We start from the raw sequence: 21,718 nt of genomic DNA on the forward strand, positions 1-21,718 counted from the left end.
ATTCCAGTTTCAGTCAGTTTCTTTTCTTTTGTTTTTTCCAAAAATCATTTTCTTCATTTTTTATGGAGACAATGCTCCATTCTTATTATGGACAAAAAAAAAAAAAAAGATTTGGTAAACAGAAGCGGTGGAACACGTGTTACCTTGTATACATTACGGTGTATAAACCAGCTGTATAGGGGCTCCAAATTACCCAGATGCATGCATCGGTCACCCTGTTACGCTAGTATTCTTAATAAATAAAAAAAAAACAGGTGAAATACAGGTCTATTAGCTTAATGTTATTATGATTGAATTTCATAAATTCTTGTACAATTTAATATATTTAATTTGAAAGGATTGTTTTTTTCCCATTTTATATAAAACAAGTAATTCTTACACTAATTTTTTCTAATTTTATATATACAGATTTAAATTTTGATATATTTCTATAAAGAAACCGCAATTTGCAAATACACTGGTACTCTCACTTCAGAATTGATAACAAAAATGTAAGTTCAGTTTCAATAAGATCATAATAGAAGGAATTATAAGAAAGAACTGTACATGAAAAAGCAGAAGGAGGGACAGCCCTAAAAATAACAAGAAATATCGATTTTTTTTTTTTTTTTACTGCGTGCTTCATTATTTTATGTTTTCACAACCTCCCCATGTCAAAATCTAATCCTGAACCTGCCATAAAAAATAGACGCTTAGTTGCTAGTGCTTCGTGATCAGTGAACTAAGCATTTGAAGTTTGCCACTTATATAAGCCTAGTAAGACACCTGATAAAAATAATAAACTAATGCAATTAAAAAGATTCACGTAATTAAGCAACATTAAGACACTTAAAAGGGCACATTAACCAAAAAGGTTCCTCTTACGCTTTATCAATTGCAAAAGAACAAATATTAGAAGTCAAAATCTTCTTGGCTCAAAATCCGATTCCGTGCCAAGTTTCTCATACAATAATAAAAATTGTATAGTAAATACAATGACCAAGCAGAGCATCTTATTTTCAAGAAATCAGTACACTATCCTTTTCCCCCTGAGAAGATTTTTTTAGGGTCTTCCCAAATCTCAAGGGACACTTTCCTGTTTTAACAAATGAACAAATGAACTGTACAACCTATCAGCATTTTCTTTAGCCTTTTGAGTGAACTAAAAAAACCCAGAACCTGAAGGATTTGAGGGTGGGAACTCTTGGACACCAATTCTGCATGGACTTAAAAAAGACAGCACGGTTAAATATGCCAACTGAATTTCCACGCACACTTATGGCTGAGGGGCCAACCCTTGAAATTCAGCAAAAGAGCTCGTTAAAAGGGGCTGACCGCACTGCTCACAACCAGGAGGGTCGTCCAAGACCATATGCAGGTCACCAGGAACAAAAAACCTGATATTTACATCTTCATAAACTTGGCTTAAAGTTCCACCTCATGAAGGTCATCTCCAAAGCTGCTGCTGCTACCATTTGGTGCACTAGGCATAAATGGAGGCATCCTCAATGCCTCTCCTAAAGATTTTGGCTCGGCTGTATTTGAACTTAATGCTGTATTGAAGGTTCCACCACTCCATGAAGCTGTTCGTCGTGAATGAGCCGAAGGGCCATTTCCACTTGTCACAACCCTCTTACTTGCAATATTATCCATGCTCGGAAATCTCTGCATAGCCACCGATGATGATGTGGGAGTCTGGAACAAATCATTCGCTGTGGATGACAAAGGGTTCTCGTTAGCTCCAATTTCTTCTTGTGCACTTTCTGCTATAGCCTCCATTGGCTGTTCACTTGTAGTTGCAGCGGTTGGAACAAAGAATTTTGTATTGGCAGAAACAGCAGGTTTAACAGATGGTACAGAAGGTGACTGGAACAAGTTTGCCGAGTTTCCATGACCTTTGTTAAAGGTGTCAACATACCTGTCATTAGCATAATTAGAATAGTTTTATCAAGACAGCTTTCTTTCTTTCATATGACTGCTGATACAAGAACAAAAAAAGAAAAACCTTTCACTTTCTTAATTTCCAAAGCTAATGCCCACCAGGGTAAACATAGCCACCATGCTAGACTTGAGTTTTTAAATCATCCACTCAATAGGTAGTGAGTATCTAATGATGAAATTTATCTGTAATGGCTTTCACATCTATATTTCTAGGTTGCAAAATAAACAAGAGCCAACTTGTGATCAATTACCTAGCTCGAACACCCATCCGACCACGAGCTGAGAATTGATTCGAGCTACGTGGAATAGGTGGCATTCCTGAAGAATATTCGGTTGGACTTAAACTGCTAAACTTTGGGCTCCCACTAGTAGGAGAGCCCTCACTTTTTGTTGCAGGCTTTGGATTGTAGTCAGACAAACCGTTCTGGAAGGCAGAAGTTGTAGGTGGTGGTGGCAAGGCCGCTTCTTCAGCTGGGGGTTCAGCACCTTCCTCAACCCATCTTTTTAGTTTTTCATCATAGTAGAATTTATTCGTCTCACCCAACTTGGCCTTTCATCAATAATATCAACATGAAAAAAAAAAATTAAATGATAAAGAGAGACAATAAATTCTTCAACCATGAAAAGGTCATAAAAGATGAAAAGATGATGGCCTACCTGTCGATCTGACCGAGGCCTTAAGAGCCCAACAGTCTTTTGCAAAAGCTGTGAACCAAAACCAAAACGGCCAAACCGAGATACAGGTGCTTTGCCTTGTGCACTGGATGAGGTTGCTTCCTTTGATGAATCAACCTGATTGTGCCATAAATCAGTAAGAGCTCAAAATTTTCTTCCAATGGTATGTTTATGTATGTCTATGCATGTCAACCTGTTAGCTCCACATATCTATTTATTCATTTGGTGGCACGCACCTGTCTTGGAGTTCTTCCAAAATCTGGCTCTGAAACACTTCTATTCTGCAATGTCATTTTGGTACCATCAGCAGCCCACTCAGTTATGGGTTCCATGGAAGCAGAAGGTATTAAGGATGACATGGTCATTGTCGATTGACTACTTGATACTCTAGGGGCATGAAGTTCATTAGCTTGAATGTTTCCATGTGTGGGCACTGGCGGTGGTAACCCTCCCACAACACGATGTGCCGTACTATCAAAAAAGTTAAGCAATTTCCCAACTAATTTTGCTGGAGCTAAATTTGCAGTATATCCACCCTGAAATTGACTCCACTCAGTACAATCATGTGAAAGTAAAAATCGTTGATGAAATTGGTAATTGCAAGGCGTAATATCAGCACTGTCAGAAAAAGTACCTGTTGATGGGTTCGAATCCTCTCTTCAAGAGATAAAACCAACTGTCTCCATGATTCTACTTCAGGTGCTCGACCAGTTTTCAAAGATTTTAGTACCGCTTGACAGTACCTAAATTCAGTTGATAAAGTCATGAAATCGAATACTAGATGATAGAAGAATGTCAAAGAAAAACTTGAAATCAAATAATAGAGGGTAGATGAATGTCAAAGAAAACATATGCACGTGCATGCGCATACATACAGAAAAAAAAAGATCTACTTACTTTAATGCGTCAGAAACTCTTCCAACTTCAGCAAGCATGTAAGCATATATGAGCTTATATGGCTGAAATGGTAGCAGGATGAACTGAGAGTTCCCAAGCACCTTTGAATATTCATACAACTCTGTCCTCTGTCCATGGATCCATTCAATTATTCAGTATGATTTCTTTGTTAATAAATCATGAAGGATGTTTTATTTTTATGATTGCATGTATCTGTTTGAGATAAGAGACAGAGAAGTTGGTGCGGATGAATGAATATATAAAGAGCTAAATGAAAATCCCATGGCTAACTTCATTATGCACAACATTGTATAGTGGTTTGTTTTCGACAGACAGAGAAGATAAGCTCAAATATATACAGATAAATATATACACATACACACAATATAATCTATAGGAGTGTTTGGAATTGCTTATTTCTCATTTATAAATAGCTTAAGACCCTAATCCAATGTTCGAATTTGGTAAGTAGGGTGGCATGTTTTAGGTTCTTAAATGACTTTAAGAAGATAGAAATAAAGGTCATCTTTTAACTGCTAGGTCTCTATTTTTTCTCTAGCAAATTTACCTAATTACCTTATGAACATCCTGTTAAAATTAACAACCTCTTCAATTAATAATATAGAAATAAAATAATATCATGAAATTTTCATAATACATGTATATGTTTATTATTTTTATAGAAATTCTTATTTTTTGGAATAAGCACCACTTGCAAACACATGATAATATACATTTTTTTAATATAAACAAGCAAACACATAATAATATATTAAGGTGAAAATTACTTAAAACCATATTCCAGGAAGACCAAAATACTTGACTCTAATAGGGAATAGAAAAAACAATTTAAAAGAGAACCTGGATGGCCTCAGGACTAGCATATGTTCGGGGAGATTTCCAGTGATCTGCTCCAATAAGACACAGTCTTGCACTATCTGAATATGCCTCAAAGTTTGCTTCTGCAACTAAATAGCAAATATGGGCTGCAGATATCTGAATAACAGATCTTACGTAAATTTTTAAGAATAAGGTCATTAAAAAAGGTATAATAGAACCAAAAGCAAAATATCTTAAGTTACCTCACTTCTTTCCTTCAACAGACAATCTCCAAGATGGATAATCACAAGTTCATCATCTTTTGTTCTGTTGGCAGTTATAACAGCCAAATTCTCTTCCCAATCATCAAGCATGCCAGTAGTCCCAAACTGTAACCAAAGGGAGGAACAGCCATTGAGATTTCCATATTCCATGTAAACTTTTTTTAAACAAAATAAAAGAATAACAGCAGTACAGCAGCTGAACCTTAGCCATATTCTCAAGATCAGATTAATAGAACACAAGGTTATTAATTCTCCTTGGGGGAAAAACTAAATAATATAGAACCAGTATCGAGATTAAGACACTTGAAAGGTAATATTCTTCAGTTTTATGTTGTACTTGGTATGCAATTATCCCAGTGCAGTTGTTACCCTCCAACAGGGACCCAATCTCTCAATTATATTATGGTAATACAAAATTCTTAATGAAAAATCCCAACTATTTCATGATATGTAATAAAACATAAAAGAATGTCAAATCAGTAGCTGGAATGTTGATCAGGAGTGAGATGACTAAATCTAATCTAGCAATAACCTTCTCCAGCATGGTTATATTGTTCAACATATCACCTGTGCTTGCTGTTGAGAAACATTCATAGGCCCAGGAAAACTGCTATCAGAAGTATTGTCTGTGGAAAACACATCTGCTGGTTGCCCTGCAATTAGCAAGCATAATGTCCGCAAAGGTGATCCTGCTACTAGTTGGCGAAGTGCCATTTGCTTCACAGTATCGACATAGAACTGTATCGGTAACAAGCCACCACACAGCATGTCAGAAACCAAGTGAAAAGCAGAGAAAAATTATGGAGAACTAAAATGAAACAGACCTGATCACCAAGCTGCGATGCAAGGACAAGTGCAGGTCCCCACAACTGACCTTCTTGTGCACATTGTAGAGCCTCCTTTTTCCTACCAGAAACCAGAAGATTCTGGACTTCAGTAGCAGTTGCCTAGGACATACAGAAGAGACAAATTAAGGAAAATGTTTAATTTGCCAACAGCAAGGTTGAAATGTGATCCAAGGCATACCCGCATTTGCCCTTCAGACGGTAAATGCTGCAAGCAGTGGCCAAGAGCACTGTATGCATTATATTGTCTGCCATCCTTCTTGGCAGATGCAAATAGTTTAGCAACTGCTGATTCTGGGGTATCGCTCTCCTGATGCAAAACAAAGAAGAGTATAGAATGAAAGACTGATTGTTTCTGTCAAGACTTCTGCAAAGCTCCTACCAGTTATAGATGCAAACCAGAGCTAGTAAATGAAAACTAAGCCTTGAACCAAAGAAAAATACAAGTCTCACCACAAAAAGGCTCTTAACATCCAAGCATCACCCAGAGTCACCTTTTGACGAATAATACAAGCAGTGAAGAAGTATGAACTGATATCTGGATTCTTGAACTATAGAATAAAAAATAAAATGAAACTTTGATAAAAAAAAAAGTTCCTAGAAACTACTACTGGAAAAGGAAATATCAGCTACACCACCTTCTTTTTATTTTTGAAAATAAAAAGTGTGATATGTATCATGAATTACAAGCACCAAGGGGGTAGCCAACCTATATATAAAAGTATTTACAGGTCAATCAAGATGTCAATAAGGTCTCAAAATCTTCCATTGGATACAGAGGACGACCCACAACCAAAAAACCCAAGGTCTGGAAACATCTATGTCTAACCATATTGCAATCATATTCCACCCTCTTAAAACCTCTCCTATTTCTTTCTTTCTACACCACCCAAAATATAAGAAGGAGAATGAAACATACATGTTTCTTCCCATCAATAATACTCTTTCAGGCCTAAATCTCATCCCTTACAGTACAGACATTACCCCACTAATCCCTAATAACCAATATGTCATGCTCCATAACTGGTATGCAAATGGGCACCGAAGCAAGATACGATTACAAGACTCCTCCGCCCTCCTATCAGCTAAACCTTCTTGAAAACATACATGTTGGATATCCCATGCTTTCTATTATAACAGAGCACTTGCAATACAATGTTAATAATCTTTTCTTCCACAGGAAAAAACTTCCCTTGTAACTTGTATAATAAAAAAAGAATGGCTCTCATTCTAGGAACAGCTTCCTCTTCCATCTGGTTCAAATATTAATTACAATATGGACTCAAAAATTTCCATCATTAAGAAAAAGGAGTTTGAGAAAACAAAAGATCAAATATTGTTTTTAGTCTTCTTTGTTTGTTTAGCTCATAAGTTTTCTCCGAGATTCCTTTGAGTAGAATGAGTTAACAAAGAACTGCACACTGAGTTTTAATATTTTATACTGATATTCAGATTTAGAAGCATATCTGCAACAAATGAAAAGCATATGGGTGCAAAGGGACAATCAAACGAGGGCGCAACATAAGGGGCATAAAGCATCTGAAGAATCAAAAAGGTTTGAATGAAAGAGATTTCAAACAAAAGAAAACACACAAGGGCATTTGGTAAACTTTATAATTACAGTAATTTATTTTTTCAAAAAAAGCTATAATTACAGTAAACGGAAAAGTAGGTCATCAACCGGCAGAAAGTTTAGCATGAAAAAAAGAAACTTGTGATTTACCCTCAGTGTAGAGTCACTGCCAAAAGGAGATCGGAGCTTTCCATAATGCTGACATGCTATTTTAAGCAAAGAGAATAGCAACCTCATAACTTCCCGTTTCTTATAATCTATGTCAGAAGATTCGCAGTTTGCAATTCTCTCATCAATCCACTTATTCACTTCCTTGCTTCCGGCATTGCCACCAACCAATGGACCCGGAAATGATTGTTGGCACAAAGAACGGAAGTACTCACAAGTGCCACCTCCAACATCTGAAGCATTAGTATTTACCGTGACAGCCTCCATTAAATTCAAGACAGAAATTGAGTTTCCTACAGGAGCCTACAAAAGAATAGAACATCATCGATTAGCATTTCTATAATATCAACTGTTAAAGCAAAAGTTTTCTTATCTGGATTGTTAATAGATATAACATTTTCATTTCCATTAAATTATCAGAAAAAAACCTCCTGATATCTACTTTTTAACCTCAAACAAACTTGAGAGAGAACCTGGTCCTAACCTGGCTTCCAAATGATGAGTTCTGGAGAGAATTATTATCTTTCATAACAATGAGTTTTCCACCAAATCCAAAGGCCAAAAGTGCATGTGGTGGCCTCCCAGCAGATGATCTTCCTACATTGGGAGCATAAGAAAATTGGTGGTTGCTCTGAAATGATTGTTGCGCAACATTTACTTGATTTTGATTGCCGTAGAATTCATTTGAAAAAATCATTTGCTCACTCTGCTTTACACTAGCTGGATTAAACTGTTGGCTAAAGTTAACACTGGGTACAAAGCTTTGTATCCCAGTAATCCCATTAGCCTCAACATGAGCCTTAGCAGCTTTATCATAAGACTGAACTGCCCCCCGTGAATTAAAAGATCTCTGTTGGTCAACATGGTTAATTATGGAACTATTTGAACCATAAAAATTTCCCACGTGATGATTTCCTCCAAAATTGGAAAGAGTCGTAGTATTAGCAGTTTCAGTCTTAGTCAAAGTCTCAGGTTGCCACATGTGCAGGCCCTGCTGATCATAGTTGCCATAAGATTCAGTCCAGCCGTCATGTTGGGCTTGATTACCAAGGCCTTCTAATGCTCGACTATCAGGCTGCCCAGATAGACTATTGTTCTCTCCCAGATATGTACCACGTGAAGCATAATCATCTTGATTCTGCAGATCATGAGCTTGGACTGTTGATTGAGTAGCTGCATTGTAGCTCTCCAATGAGCGCCATTCTTGTGCAATTGTATCATAATACCAACCAGGATACTGGGGATCAAAAATCATATGCTCAGGGTAACCATTATTAGCCTGGTTCCAGTGAGAAACACTTTTGGTTGTGCTAGTCTCCACAACATTCTCCAAAACAGACTGCGAGCTCTGTTGCATGTAAGAAAGCTCTGATTTCTCATCAGAAACCCCGCCCCATTCAGTAGCTGAATTCTCGTAGCTAACTTGGGGACTCACCTTTGCATCGTAACCATCCACTTGATACCACTGCCCAGTATTGTGATCATACATCCATCCCGGATACAGATTATCCCAGTACTGACTGCTATTCAAATCCTGATAATTTGCTGTCTGATCCATAGGATTCCCATTCATTTGACCATCCTGATGATGTAAATAATTGAATGAATTATCTGCAAGATTATTTCCTTCTTTTGCGGAGACAACCTCCCCTCTACCATTCACATTATCTTCCACTTGCCCAGGAAAAGCCCCAGAACTCTCACCTAAGTCACTGAAAAAATCCGAGTACGTACCAAAATTATGCTCACCATTGTCTGATACATCCGCGTAGAAGGAGCTCCAACCCACCTCCTTAACCCCAGAACCCAGAGATCCACCACTCAGGCTCGCTGCGGCAGTTGACTCAGATACAGACGCTGTCTCCTTCGGTCCTAAACCTTCGGTATTTGACTCAGCCATGTTGCCACTGTCAAGCCCAGAAGCATTCGCGCCAACCAATGAGGAATCACTCTGCTCATCTGCGTGTTCGCCCAGTAACGGCCCCGTTGCACCCACATCAACAGAATCGTTCTCCATATTAGGCTCGTGTAACCGATCCTCTCCACCCGAATCCTCGCCGATGCTCAGATTCGCGAAGGCCCTCGCGTCGTCTGATTCGTTTCCTTCCGCAAATTTCGGAGCACCGGACGACAATGACTCGGCGGGCCCAAAATCGTCGTCGACCAGCTTGTCAAAGAAATCCTCGTCTGTCTGATCCTCCAACTGGAATGGAGGATTTGAAGCCATCGACGGAAGAAGAGAGCAAAAACTAAAAAAGAAACCCTAACCTAATCCTTCCTTTTCGACAATATTCACCGCTTGATTTATCACTTGCCCTAAAAGAAATCACTTAAATCTCACAGCTATTTTCTCATAACCAAAACACCAAAAAAAAAAATAAAATCGTCGAAACTCGAGCTATCCTGGGGCGCAGACGTCGAGATCCAAAAACCAGCGCACCAAATCGAGCAGAAGAGGATCGAGATCTAGGGTTTCTAAGATCTCCCTGTCATTCTACAGACAAAATTCCAATTAACAACCCATAATATTCATCCAATTTCAATATAATTCAAGGCACTAAATTAAACATAAAAGTAAATTACAATTGTAATACAGAGACAGAGAGAGAAAGAGATAGAGAGAAATACTAGCAGATTTGTAAGGTGAAATTTTGCAGAGACACCCTGCGGCTTCGCACCACCGACTGTGTAATAGAGAAGAGCTCTTCGGTTCTTTTTGTTTTTGTTTTTTTTTGTTTTTTTTTTTTTTTTTTTTGGGGTTCAATTTTTAGATTTTATATTTTCATTACCCCAGCCGGTCTGCGTTTATGAATTTCCTTTCCTTTCCTTTATTTATTTTTCTCTGTGAAGTTTTATGTGCTTTTTTTTTTTTTTTTTTAAAGTTTTGGTTTTGCCGAGCACGTGGAGTTTTTTCCCTTCAATATTACCCGCGCCAGGTGTACGAGTTGAGTTTGGTGTTATTGCTATTTCCACTCTAAGTCTTTGCAATTGTCATTGGTTTACCTCTTGGGTGGAGCCTGGAAGAAGCAATTAATGGGCCGCCCGCAACAGTACTAGGGGGATACGGTCTAACCTAACTTAAAATAGGATAATACTGCAGAATCGGATTGAATTAGATCGAATTAAACCGGATTAAGATTGATAAAGAATGAAATTAGAACCAAATGACAAATAATTTCAATTTTAGTTAAGATTATATTTTTGTTTAATATATTAATTTAAAAAATAAAAAATAAAACAAAAAATTAATTAGGTTTTATTTTTAATTTTATCTATTTTCAGTTTATATTTTTAATTCGAATTAGAATTAGACTAAAAAATCTGATTTTTTTAATCTCCTAAATAGATTGAGTAAATGTTGTTTAGTTTGTGTTAATATAAGTTTTTAGATTGAATAGAAAAATGAAGGTAATTAATAAAATTTGATAAGAATAAAATGATTTTCTAATTTGATCACTAAAGTTTTATTTTTAATTGTAGAATTAATTCCTACTTTTTATTACATTTTAACGAAATTTAAAATAAAATAAAAATAATTTTTTATTAATAAAAAGTTATGTTGTAATTTAAAATAAACTCGGTAGACTTTTGTTAATAATTTGATCTAAAATTTTTTTGACAATTTAACTGACACATGTTGCGTTGTTTCTCGTGGGATTCCCAACCCTCTCTAAGCATATTCTGGAAGTCAACCAATTATAAAAAAAAAAATTATTATTCTTTACCACCATAATAATAATTAATGACAGTAATTAATAATCTAAATCAAGGATTATGTAATTGATTATCCGGACATTAACATACTATTTATGTCTTTCGTGTGCTTGGATCATTTTCTGAAACCATATAATAAATAAATTTTAAAACATTTTACTTTAATTTTTTTTTTTTAAATTTAACTTTTTATTTTTGCTCAATTCTAAGTTATTTTGGATAAAATCTTCAACCTTTGCTAATTTAAATTATAAATATAAAAATTGTACACAAAATCATATATCTATGTTTTATTTTCATTATATAGTCTTTTAATATTGTCTAGAATACCATATTTTTTTTATACTATGTAGAATAATACTCTTTACTAAATCCATGTTAGCTTTTTATATTTGGTTTTTGATCTTTGCTTTTTTGGTTCTCATCTTGGTCCACCGATCTTTATATCTCTAAATTTCAAAAAATAATCTCTTTTTTTTTGTTGCATTTTAAATAATATTAATTATATAAATTTAGTTAAACATAATCTTAAAAAAATTAAATCATATTCTAAAAAAATAAATAAATACAAAAGGAAGATTAAAACCTAAAATTTTACATTAAAAAATTTATATTATATAGAAAAAAATATAGATAAAACTTTGCATTAAACTCACTATCAAAAAAGTAATTAGTATGAATAATTTCAAGTTAATCATCAACTTAAATTCTATAATAAATAAATATTCAAATTATCTCCATAACTAACACTCTAAAATTGTACACATTTACAAATAAATATTAAAAAAATAACTGTTCAAATATTTTTGAATAATAAATGCACCATAATTTTTGACAATGCCAAAAAGTCTAATCAAAAAACAATGTAATCATAATATTTTTCTTTGATCTATGAACATCCTAAAATAAGTAAGATTTCTCTTTTTTTTATCCGAGCATAGTCGACTTTTTTTTTTTTTTTATAATGTGTCTTGGTTGTTTTCTCATCCACCCAAGTCTCTTATTTTATATATATATATATATACACTTAATTTAGGATTTTTAATCCTACCAAACACATACCAAATTCTAAAAAGAACTCACTTACATATATATATATATATATATATATATATAGTCTTTTATGTTATATGGGTTGAACCCACTTAACAATATCTTCTTTCGATCTTTGAGAATAATTTTTACTTTTCACCAGTTACTTTTAGCTTAATCTTACCACCTCAGCGTAAAACTAGTGTTCTCTTCACGTCATCATCTTTGTTAACATATTAATTGTACGTTAGTAGTGCGAATCTTCTTTAATGAGTTTATATACTATTGCATGGCTTTTATCCATCGAGATTTTTCCCAAGCTTTATATTTTTGAAAGTTTTTTGTCTCCCCCTCCTATACAAGAGTAACACATTTAAAGCTTAATATCTAGTAGGTATTATTGCTTTCTCGACGATCTTCTAAGCTAAGGTCTATTAACCTAAGGTGGAGGGAGATACTCCCCCCTTTTCAACACCCTCTTTATTTGTATCATTTGTACCAATTGTATTACTTATTACTGACTCAATTTCAATCCCATGTTTTTCACTAAAATTTTCACCACTAGCATGCTCAATTGTTAGTGAAAAATCAATTTTAATATTAATGCTTATCTTATTAGTTATCTTTCATTAAGGTGGATCTTCATGCTCTTAAACTACTATCTCTAAATCTATTAATCTCTTTTTCATTAGATTTCATAACTTGTATTCAAATTCTGCATCTCCATAACTTAAAAAAACACATGAAGTAACTTTGTCATTAAACTTTTATCTTTGCTTCTTAGATACCTATATGAAGGCTTTCTGACATGTTAGAAAATATTAAGACTAACTTTGATGCGGAAACAATAGGAAAAGATGTTTGTTTTTCTGCTTACAGAGAACTATTCTTAATTGTTAACGTTTTTCATTTTCTCCTGAATGCTACTAGAGTTGCAGGAATCTTTATACTCTAAAACCCAAGTCTATTTATGGTTTTTACTCAACGTGAGAGAGAGAATAGTAATATATATTTTTTGGGTGATATCTGCTTCCTTAATTAAACAGAAACAATTGATTCCTCCCTTATATACTCACCAAGAGTCATATCTTTTTATAATAAAGGTTTCTCTCTTATAAACTTACGAAGAGTCGTGTCTTTTCATAATGGGTGTTGTGGACATTTCTAATTTTATGTAACATCTCTCACTCAGCCACACAAGCTACACTAACCACAATATACTACCACATCAATATATCTCTCATGCATCATACAGAAAATTGGGTGTGTGACCAAAAGATAACAAGTAGTGTTATATTAAGTCATTATCTAACTAATATAATATTTTCATATTAATAATGTCCCAGATCATTTGAACATCACTATTATCATACATTATCCTCTATACTATAATTATATTACTTGGTTATATACAAAATATAACTGTCCAGGCTTATGTGATGATGTCGGAAAAATTCTTCTTTAGACACTCATAATAATTTATCTCAACTTGACTGCTTTTCTAACATGTTCCGCTAGACCGTATAAGTTGTGGCCCTTTGAAACATATTAAAGTAGCAACATCAAATCTTAACTTCATGTGATAGCTCCAAGTCGAAGGATATCATATAAGAAAGACACAAGAGTCCATAGGTTTCACACAGTGATAAAGTAGGAAATTATTTTGTCACTCCCAATATTGGTCATTATATAACACATACAGTATGATATATATATCACAATATAGCTCCCACTAAGTTGGGCATTTCACTCTTCTATGTCGTGTGAATCATAAGTTCATATACTACTCAAGTATCTAACTCGAGCCACTTGATCAACATACTCAATGTGTAACATCCCAAATCTAAAAATTAGGTTCGAGATGATGAAATTTAATTTTTTAAAATAGTAATAATATGTAGGGTTTAATTTTAATATTTTTTTTAGATATATTTATTTTGGACATCTTTGAAAAAAATTTTAGAAAATAGGGCCAAGCTAAAAATAATGGAGGACTTGTTTAAAAAAGAATTTAAAAATGAGGTCAATTCGTAAAAAAGAAGAAGCGGGCCACGTGGACACCCAATTAGCGGCACGACGAATCGCCGCACACCGTATGGCGGACACGCCGACACAGGCTCCACGCGGGAAGCCACACTTGTAATCTGCGTGTTAGGCCAATCGAACGGCTTGGGGCCACTCCCGTACACGTGAACGACCTGTATTGATTCTCCGAATAGGCTCGATCAAACAGCCTGCGTGTCTCCAATCAAACGATCCTGATGCATTTCCTAAATAAGTGCGATCAGACGACCTTCGTTGTGCCACGTAGACCCATACAGATGACTCTGATTGAAGAAGGAGAGGTATTTAAATCTCTCTTACCCAGCTCCCTAGAGAGACGTTGGTACCACCGTACTTGAAACCTAAAACGCACTGGTAAGCCTAAATTTCCTTTTCGTTCTTCTCGTTTCTCTGCCCTTAGCCACCTAACATGTTTCTGATGCAGGGTGACCGAGAGAAGCTACAAACCGCAAGGGAGGAACGACAGAGCTCAGTTGAGCCATCATACCGGAGGACCAAAACTGTCGGTAAGACCTTATTTTTCCCTATTTTCTCTAAAAAACACCTCCTAACCATGATTTAAATAAATTTTCACCAGGAACTGGCTAAAATCAGTTTGGCCAAGGGAAAGAATTGTCGGAGAAGGAGGACCAGGCGGTGGATCACGATGGTGCCGCCGCGTCAGAACCCCAACCCGACCCCCGATGAGATTTTTTTTGCATTTTTTGCTATTCCTTGCGTATTTTCATGTCGTTTCGATGTACGTTTTTTATTTTACGAGGAAAATTCAAGAAATCTAATAACCGAAAACTATTGAGAGCCGGCAGCGCTGGGATACCGACTTAATATAAGAATCCCTCACTCTTTTTCCTGTTACAATTAAATTAAAGCTAAATCAATAATAAACAAAAATTATAAACAGTTTGACAATTCCTTGATTAATTAAATACAAGTTGCCAATGAAGCCTGTAATCGATTTGTCTATATTCGTTACTAGTTTAATTGTGTTATCTATTTATAATTCTACAATCATTTTATTTTGTCTATTTATTTTATTTTGCTCTATTTTAATTCACATCGCTTTATTTTGTCTTAATCTATGTCCTTTCAGTCAGTCTAATACATTTCTCATTATTCTTGCATTATATCTATCTAGAATCAATATATTAATTATGCATTTTGAATCATCGTATCCTATTCTATTCCATTTCATTATCATGTTCCACTATACATAATTTTGCATTGATTTATTCGTTTTATTGTTTATTCATCATATTACGACGTTTAAAGTTCTTATTCTACTACCCTATTTTATCTTATTTTTATTTATGAGTTCATTCTTTTACGTATGTTGAAATATAAATTTCGTATTCTTGTGCTATTTGGGATATGAACATACGTGTCTTTGGTGGCTAAATAATAAATAAAATAAAATATATACATAAATTAATGTTGTTAAATGAAAGGATTTATTGAGTTTCATAGGAAAGAGTGTACGGACTTAGTACATAGAGTGAACCCTACTGTGGACGTTACCCTCAGTCGTTTAGGATTGGGAAGTTCCATAACAAATGGGGTTGGGAGTTTATAAGTTTCGTTTATACCAGACGAGGTATTGAGACGATTTTCAATTGTGGCGCCCATTACCGAATGGGGTATGGAGACGACCGATTTAATTATAAAGAAAGTATATGTATCCACGTGTAATGGGGATCCCTATGGACCTCCAGCGACACTGGTAGAGAAAGGTAAAATGATAGAGTAGCTATGAACATGGTAAGGAATCTGATTTTGGAAAAGTGGTGAAGAATCAAATGTTATATGTCTATTGAAATGTATACTATTAGATTGTTATTCTGATTTTCATCTTAATATACGACGTTTGAAAAGTTACAGGTTAGAGAAAAAAATACTAACATTTTTAATAAAACGAGTAATGAATGCACTAGTATTCGGCTTTTATTAAAAGTGTACTCCATTAGTCGTTTTATATTTTCTACAACTATTTAATTTTTCGTGTCAGTGGTAAGGCGTTGATATTCTTATTGAACTAGTGTACCTCACTCATTTCTTATTAACCATTTCAGGTCAGGACAACTGAGACCCAGATCCTGAACAGTAAGATACCAGCTAAACAATTACCTTTTCTGCTTCGTCAAATTCGAGTAGAGATTAATCATATTTATTATTAATGTTTTTCCTAATTTAAGTTCCAGAGCATTCTTATGGCCCATATTTGAGCGTTTTAGGTAGATGTGCAATGAATATAACATTTAAACTTTAATTCTTTCGCTAAATAAATTTTTTTTGTATTATTTATAATATTATTACCGGGCTAAACGCTCAAAATTTTCGATAGGGGTTTGAGTTTTTATAGTTAGTATCAGAACCGCGTTCCTCGGGATCATTCATTACATATAAGGTTAGAATAAATTTAACGTACCCTGAATCTCAAACCATTATTATGAAATATAGGTAAGGAAACATGAGAAGAAGAAGACCCTCGCTAAATAGAGTAACCCGGGAGGGATCACTCCGGGAAGATGTTGATCAACTCTTCGAGATGCTTGAGATACTGATTTCTGCCGAGCATGCTAGGGAGGAGAGAAGGGAGTTGTCTGATCCCTCTCTACCCCTACCACAGTATGAGCACCTCTACATCGAGAGAATCTAGTACCTCTACGGTACAACTCAGTTCCTCCATAGTACCATTCAGCACTGTCATAGTACAATCTAGTGTTTCCATTGTATAACTTGGTGCCACCACAGGGCCACCCGGTTCCCCCTCAGCATCATCCAGTTCTCCTCCAGCAGGACCCAACTCTACTTATGATGGACCCACGATACATCAATAGGTATAAGAGATTTAACCATCTACTTCTGCAGGGGCATCCACTTTTGAGGAAGTAGAGTACTAGTTAGCAGAGATAGAGAAGTCCTTCACCACACTTGGGGTGATTCCAGAACAGAAGGTTGTTCTTACTACATATATGCTCGTAGGTGAGGTAAGGCATTGGTGGCAACTTAAGTATGCTACTCTACCCACTCTAGTCACCTAAGAATAGTTTTTGGCAGCCTTTAATGTTGAGTATCTTTCGGAACATCTCCGAAATCTAAAAAAAAAAAAATAGAGTTTGCGCATCTAATCCAAATAAATTTTTCAGTATTAGAGTATGCTCAAAATTTCCTGAAATTAGATCGGTACTCCCCTGAGAGCATGACAGATAGAGGTAAAAAGGTTTAGATGGAGTCTTCGTCCTGAGATCAGACAACAACTATATATGTTTGAGCTTGACACTTATTCGGTAGTCTTGACCAAGACACAGTTGATCGAGAGGAACATCTGTATTTTTCCTTCAACAATGGGCAACTCCAAACCCCTGGTTTCACATAGCAAACCAGCACCTATTACACTGAGCCAGCAGAACAGAAGACTAAGACTCACATCTTAGGCTCCTCCCCAGGTTCCGATAGTGGGACGCAGTAAGATTTACCAGTAGCAAAGATCATGGAGACCGACCATGTTATCGTCTCAACAATGCTTTGTTGCGTATGCTTGAGTGACCAACACTATGCGAGGGAATGCTCAAGGAATCAGAATCAGGTCAGGCCCACGGTTTACGGCAGAGTCTATACGTTCACCCAACAAGATGTCGAAGCCAACCCATATATGATTCAAGGTACGTATACTATATACAAACATCTTGCACATGTTTTGATTGATACTGGTGCTTCACAGTCTTTTATTTCACATGCTTTTACTCAATATTTAAATGTAATACCTGAACATCTTGATTCTATATTATTGGTGTCTACACCTAGGAATAGAACATTACTGGAGAATGTTATATACAAATCTTGTATTATAGAAATAACAGGTAGGGAACTGAACATAGATCTAATAGCATTAGATACAAGGAATTTTGATGTAATCTTGAGGATGAATTGGTTAGTGGCGTATCATGCTATTATTGATTTTTATCATAAAAGGCTTTTATTCAACATCTCTAACGAAAAATTTTTACTAATTAATAAAATCTTAGATATTGTTGGCACATGGTTGTAGTATATTAAATTTAATTAAATGCCATTAATTTAATCATTCTTTTTTTGTGATAGGCAAATCTAAGGAAGAAATTTGCATTCAAGATATCCTCATTGTCAAAACTTTTTGTACGTATTCTCTAATGAACTACCAGGACTGCCAATATATGATAGCCTGAAACTCAAAGAAAATGAATTTATATTTTAAATACGGAAGTGAATAATAATGTTAGAGTTTACATTTCTTATACGGTAAATTAGAATACCCAATAGGGTTACAGGAATGTCCATTTTACGTTGGTTCATAAAAAGACGAATGGTAAATAAAAGAAAACAAATAAATAGATATTCTAGGGGTAATCTTTACTAGCACTTGAAGGGAGTCTGAGATGTGAACTACTCACAACTCTCTTGTTAATCGACATCTGGATCTTGGTCTTCTTGATCTGAAATGGTTAATAAAAAGGTGAACTACACTAACACAGTAAGAATATCACACTAATTACTTATACAGAAATCGAATGTTGGTAAAAATCAGAAAACAACTAATAAAGCTCTTGTTTTAAGAACATATATTTAACTTTAAAATGTTATATCTGATACTTACTGTTATGGTTTTTTCTAAAATCAACCTATGAAGACAAATATTTAAATAACATTTTATTTTCATGAATAGTATAAACAATTCTTCTTTTTTAAGCTACTTACTGGGACTCATGTGAGCCCATAGGAATATCCCTCTATTGTTGGACCCAATATCAATATTTGATAATTAACTCGACCGACTCTATATCGCGTCCGGTAATAGGCGCCAAAAAAATACTATCGTCTCAATACTCCGTCTAGTATGAGGGTGAACCATATCTCCCAAATCCTTCCGGTATTGGACTTTTTATCCCTGTCTGACTGAGGTAATGTCCACGGTAGGGTTTCCTATGCACCGAGTCTGTCCACCCTTTCTCAAGATACCCAGCAAACTTTCATTTATATAGATTCTAATAAGCCAAACAACCATCAACACATACCAACATCTCATTTTATAATCACATATTAATTCAAACGACACTCAAGCAAGTGATATAGTTTAGCATGGTCGAATAACCAAATAACCAGAATATCAAATAAATAATGCATGAGGAACCAAATAACTAAATAATCGAGAAGACCATAAAAACTGTCAATTTAAATACGCATAATATAATAGTAAGTGGTATAGAAAAATAAATAGGGAATCGGGATAAACATAAACTAACTGGTTCTGACTTTACTAGTGACCTGTAATTATTTTTTTAGCGTTTTTTTAATTTTTACAAAATACAAATTTATACATCATCAAGTCTCAATTTACCGTAACAAAGAATAGGGTGAGAGATCTTTACCCAAATCAGTATTTTGAAACATCGCACTCTTTACTATGCTTCCTAATGGATCTTGGATTTGAATTTTTCTTGTGGGAATCAAAATACTTGTCACGTATATAAAAATATTCCAAAAATCCAAAATTAGTGTTGAAAACCCTTTTCGGCCAATTTTTTTATTTCGGCACGGTGCCACCGACGTGCTCTGGTGCCCACGACGGCGATTCGCCTTGGCCTAATTGATTTTGGCCAATTTGGCATGCAACCCTGTAGAAAAACATGTTAGGGGCCGCCCTCAGTTGGCCAGAAAAAAAAAAAACCATACCTACAGATGGGGGCTCTCCGAGTGCGGTGGCTCTACTAGTTCTCCTTCGTTGTTGGGATTTCTTCTGTATTTAATCTACATAAAAAATGACGGTAAACACAATGGTTGAAAATTTGTGTGAAACGGAAAACGAGAAGGGGCTCATCGAAGGAGTTTTAGGATTTTGGCCACGGCGGCTCTGCCGGGCTTTATCCTTAGTTTTCAGTTCACCTGTTGTCCCTTTTACTTCGATATGGCCATAAGGAGACTCAAAAATCGAATTTTGAGTGAGTAGGAGAAAATTTTACTTTTATTGACAGTTGGCGGTGGCTCCGGTGCAGCGACGGTCGGGGGTCGGTCTCCTTCTTCAGCATCTGGTTCTTCTTCTCCGGTGAGGGCAGGTGTGACTAAGGTTAGGGTTCTCTGAGACGCGATATTTAAATACCCATTCTGCATTGATCTAGGTCGTCCGTTCATGCTGACATGGAGCGAGAAGAGTCGTCTGATCGTTGCCTGTTTAGACCGATTGCATGGTCGAATCTAGATCGTTCATCGTGATTGATCTCTTTCATCTGATCGTGCCTAAAGAGGGAATGCATCATAGTCATTCATGGGCGTGGGACGTGGGAATGCATCATAGCCATCATAGATGCAGATCACCTATGTGGCACCAATGTCAGCGTGTCTTGCCGCGCGACATGATCTGGTACGCTTGGGTTGTTGACTGGGCCGTCCCACGTGGCCAAACTTTTATTTTTTGTAATTTAGCCCCATATTTTCAATTTTTCTTTCAAAAATATCCTATATATTCAAAATTTCACTCATTTTTTTAAAAATTATTTTCAATTTCGTTCATAATATATTTTTCTTAAAAAATTCAATTAAAATAAAATAAAATAAATTATATATATACTTTTATAAATAAAAAATATTATCACATATTGATTTTCAGGTCTGGATATTACATAATAGATCGAGAAATAAAATTTTTCATTGATTTTCAGCATGATACCCAACCCATTTCAGTTGTCCCATACCGAATGAGTCATGTTCAAATGGAAGAACTGAGAAAACAGATCAAAGAGTTACAAGATAATAATTTCATCCGACACAACATATCTCCTTGGGGTGTCAGAGTTACGTTCGCAAGAAAGAGTGATAGGACTTTGAGATTATGCATAGACTATAGAGAACTGAACATAGTTATAATTAAGAACAAGTACCCCCTCCTCAGGATTGATTGCCTTTTCGATCAATTACAAGGTGCTCAGATTTTCTGCAAGATCAACCTGTATTTAGGATACCATCAGGTGAAGATTAAGGCAGAAGACATCTCTAAGACGGTCTTCAAGACCAGGTATGGACATTATGAGTTCCTTGTTATGCCGTTCAGATTGACTAACGTGCCTGCAATCTTTATGAATTTGATGAATGGGATTTTCAGGCCATTCTTAGATCAGTTTATTGTAATTTTTATTAATGATATCCTAGTTTAGTCTAAGAGTAGGGAAGAACATGCCCAGTATCTGACTCAAGTCTTATAGATTCTTAGAGAGAAAAAGCTATATGCAAAATTGAGTAAATGTGAATTTTGGTTTGAGTAAACTTCTTTCCTAGGACACATAGTATTAAAAAATAGAGTGTTAGTGAATCCCAAGAAGATTGAGGCAGTGATGGGCTGGAAGTAATTGACCTTAGTCAAGAAAATTAGAAGTTTTTTGGGTATGACAAGGTATAACCATAGGTTTATAGAAGGGTTTTCAAGTATAGCAACCTCCCTGACATGACTCACGAAGAAAAATATCAAGTTTGAGTGAAATAAAGAATGTGAAAGAAGCTTTACAAAACTCAAAGAGTAACTGACTACCACACTAGTGTTGGCTCTGCCGAATGGAATAGGCAGATATATGGTATACAGTGACGCATCTTATCAAGGTTTGGTTTGCGTTTTGATACAGCATGGGAGGGTCATAGCTTACGAGTTCAGACAGTTGAAAACTCATGAAAAAAATTACTCTACTCATGATTTGGAGCTTACTGCA

The 21,718-nt window shown here is 35.4% G+C and overlaps 1 protein-coding gene across 1 annotated transcript; it reads right to left on the bottom strand.

The window, feature by feature from the left end:
• Positions 1 to 841: 841 nt before the first annotated feature.
• On the bottom strand, positions 842 to 9,966 carry LOC110817477 (protein transport protein SEC16B homolog). Its single transcript, XM_088217632.1, has 14 exons — positions 9,810 to 9,966; positions 7,666 to 9,675; positions 7,164 to 7,484; positions 5,622 to 5,750; positions 5,420 to 5,542; positions 5,163 to 5,333; positions 4,575 to 4,700; positions 4,354 to 4,488; positions 3,493 to 3,620; positions 3,230 to 3,338; positions 2,832 to 3,131; positions 2,578 to 2,712; positions 2,172 to 2,470; positions 842 to 1,897 (listed from the first exon to the last, which is right to left on the bottom strand). Exons 2-14 carry the CDS (start codon positions 9,406 to 9,408, stop codon positions 1,405 to 1,407), a joined length of 4,212 nt encoding a protein of 1,403 aa, XP_088073758.1. The 5' UTR covers positions 9,409 to 9,675; positions 9,810 to 9,966; the 3' UTR covers positions 842 to 1,404.
• Between the last annotated feature and the right edge of the window lie 11,752 nt (positions 9,967 to 21,718).

This window comes from Carica papaya, chromosome 4 (genome assembly GCF_054855325.1).
Source record: "Carica papaya isolate Zhongbai chromosome 4, ASM5485532v1, whole genome shotgun sequence".
Lineage (NCBI taxonomy): Eukaryota > Viridiplantae > Streptophyta > Magnoliopsida > Brassicales > Caricaceae > Carica > Carica papaya.

Bases quoted from the DNA above. Each gene is read 5' to 3' on its own strand.
- LOC110817477 (XM_088217632.1), bottom strand. From the start codon at position 9,408: ATGGCTTCAAATCCTCCATTCCAGTTGGAGGATCAGACAGACGAGGAT. The intron at 2,713-2,831 runs GTGCGTGCCACC...TGGCACAATCAG, and splicing joins TTGGAAGAACTCCAAGACAG to GTTGATTCATCAAAGGAAGC. The intron at 2,471-2,577 runs GTAGGCCATCAT...TATTGATGAAAG, and splicing joins GGCCTCGGTCAGATCGACAG to GCCAAGTTGGGTGAGACGAA.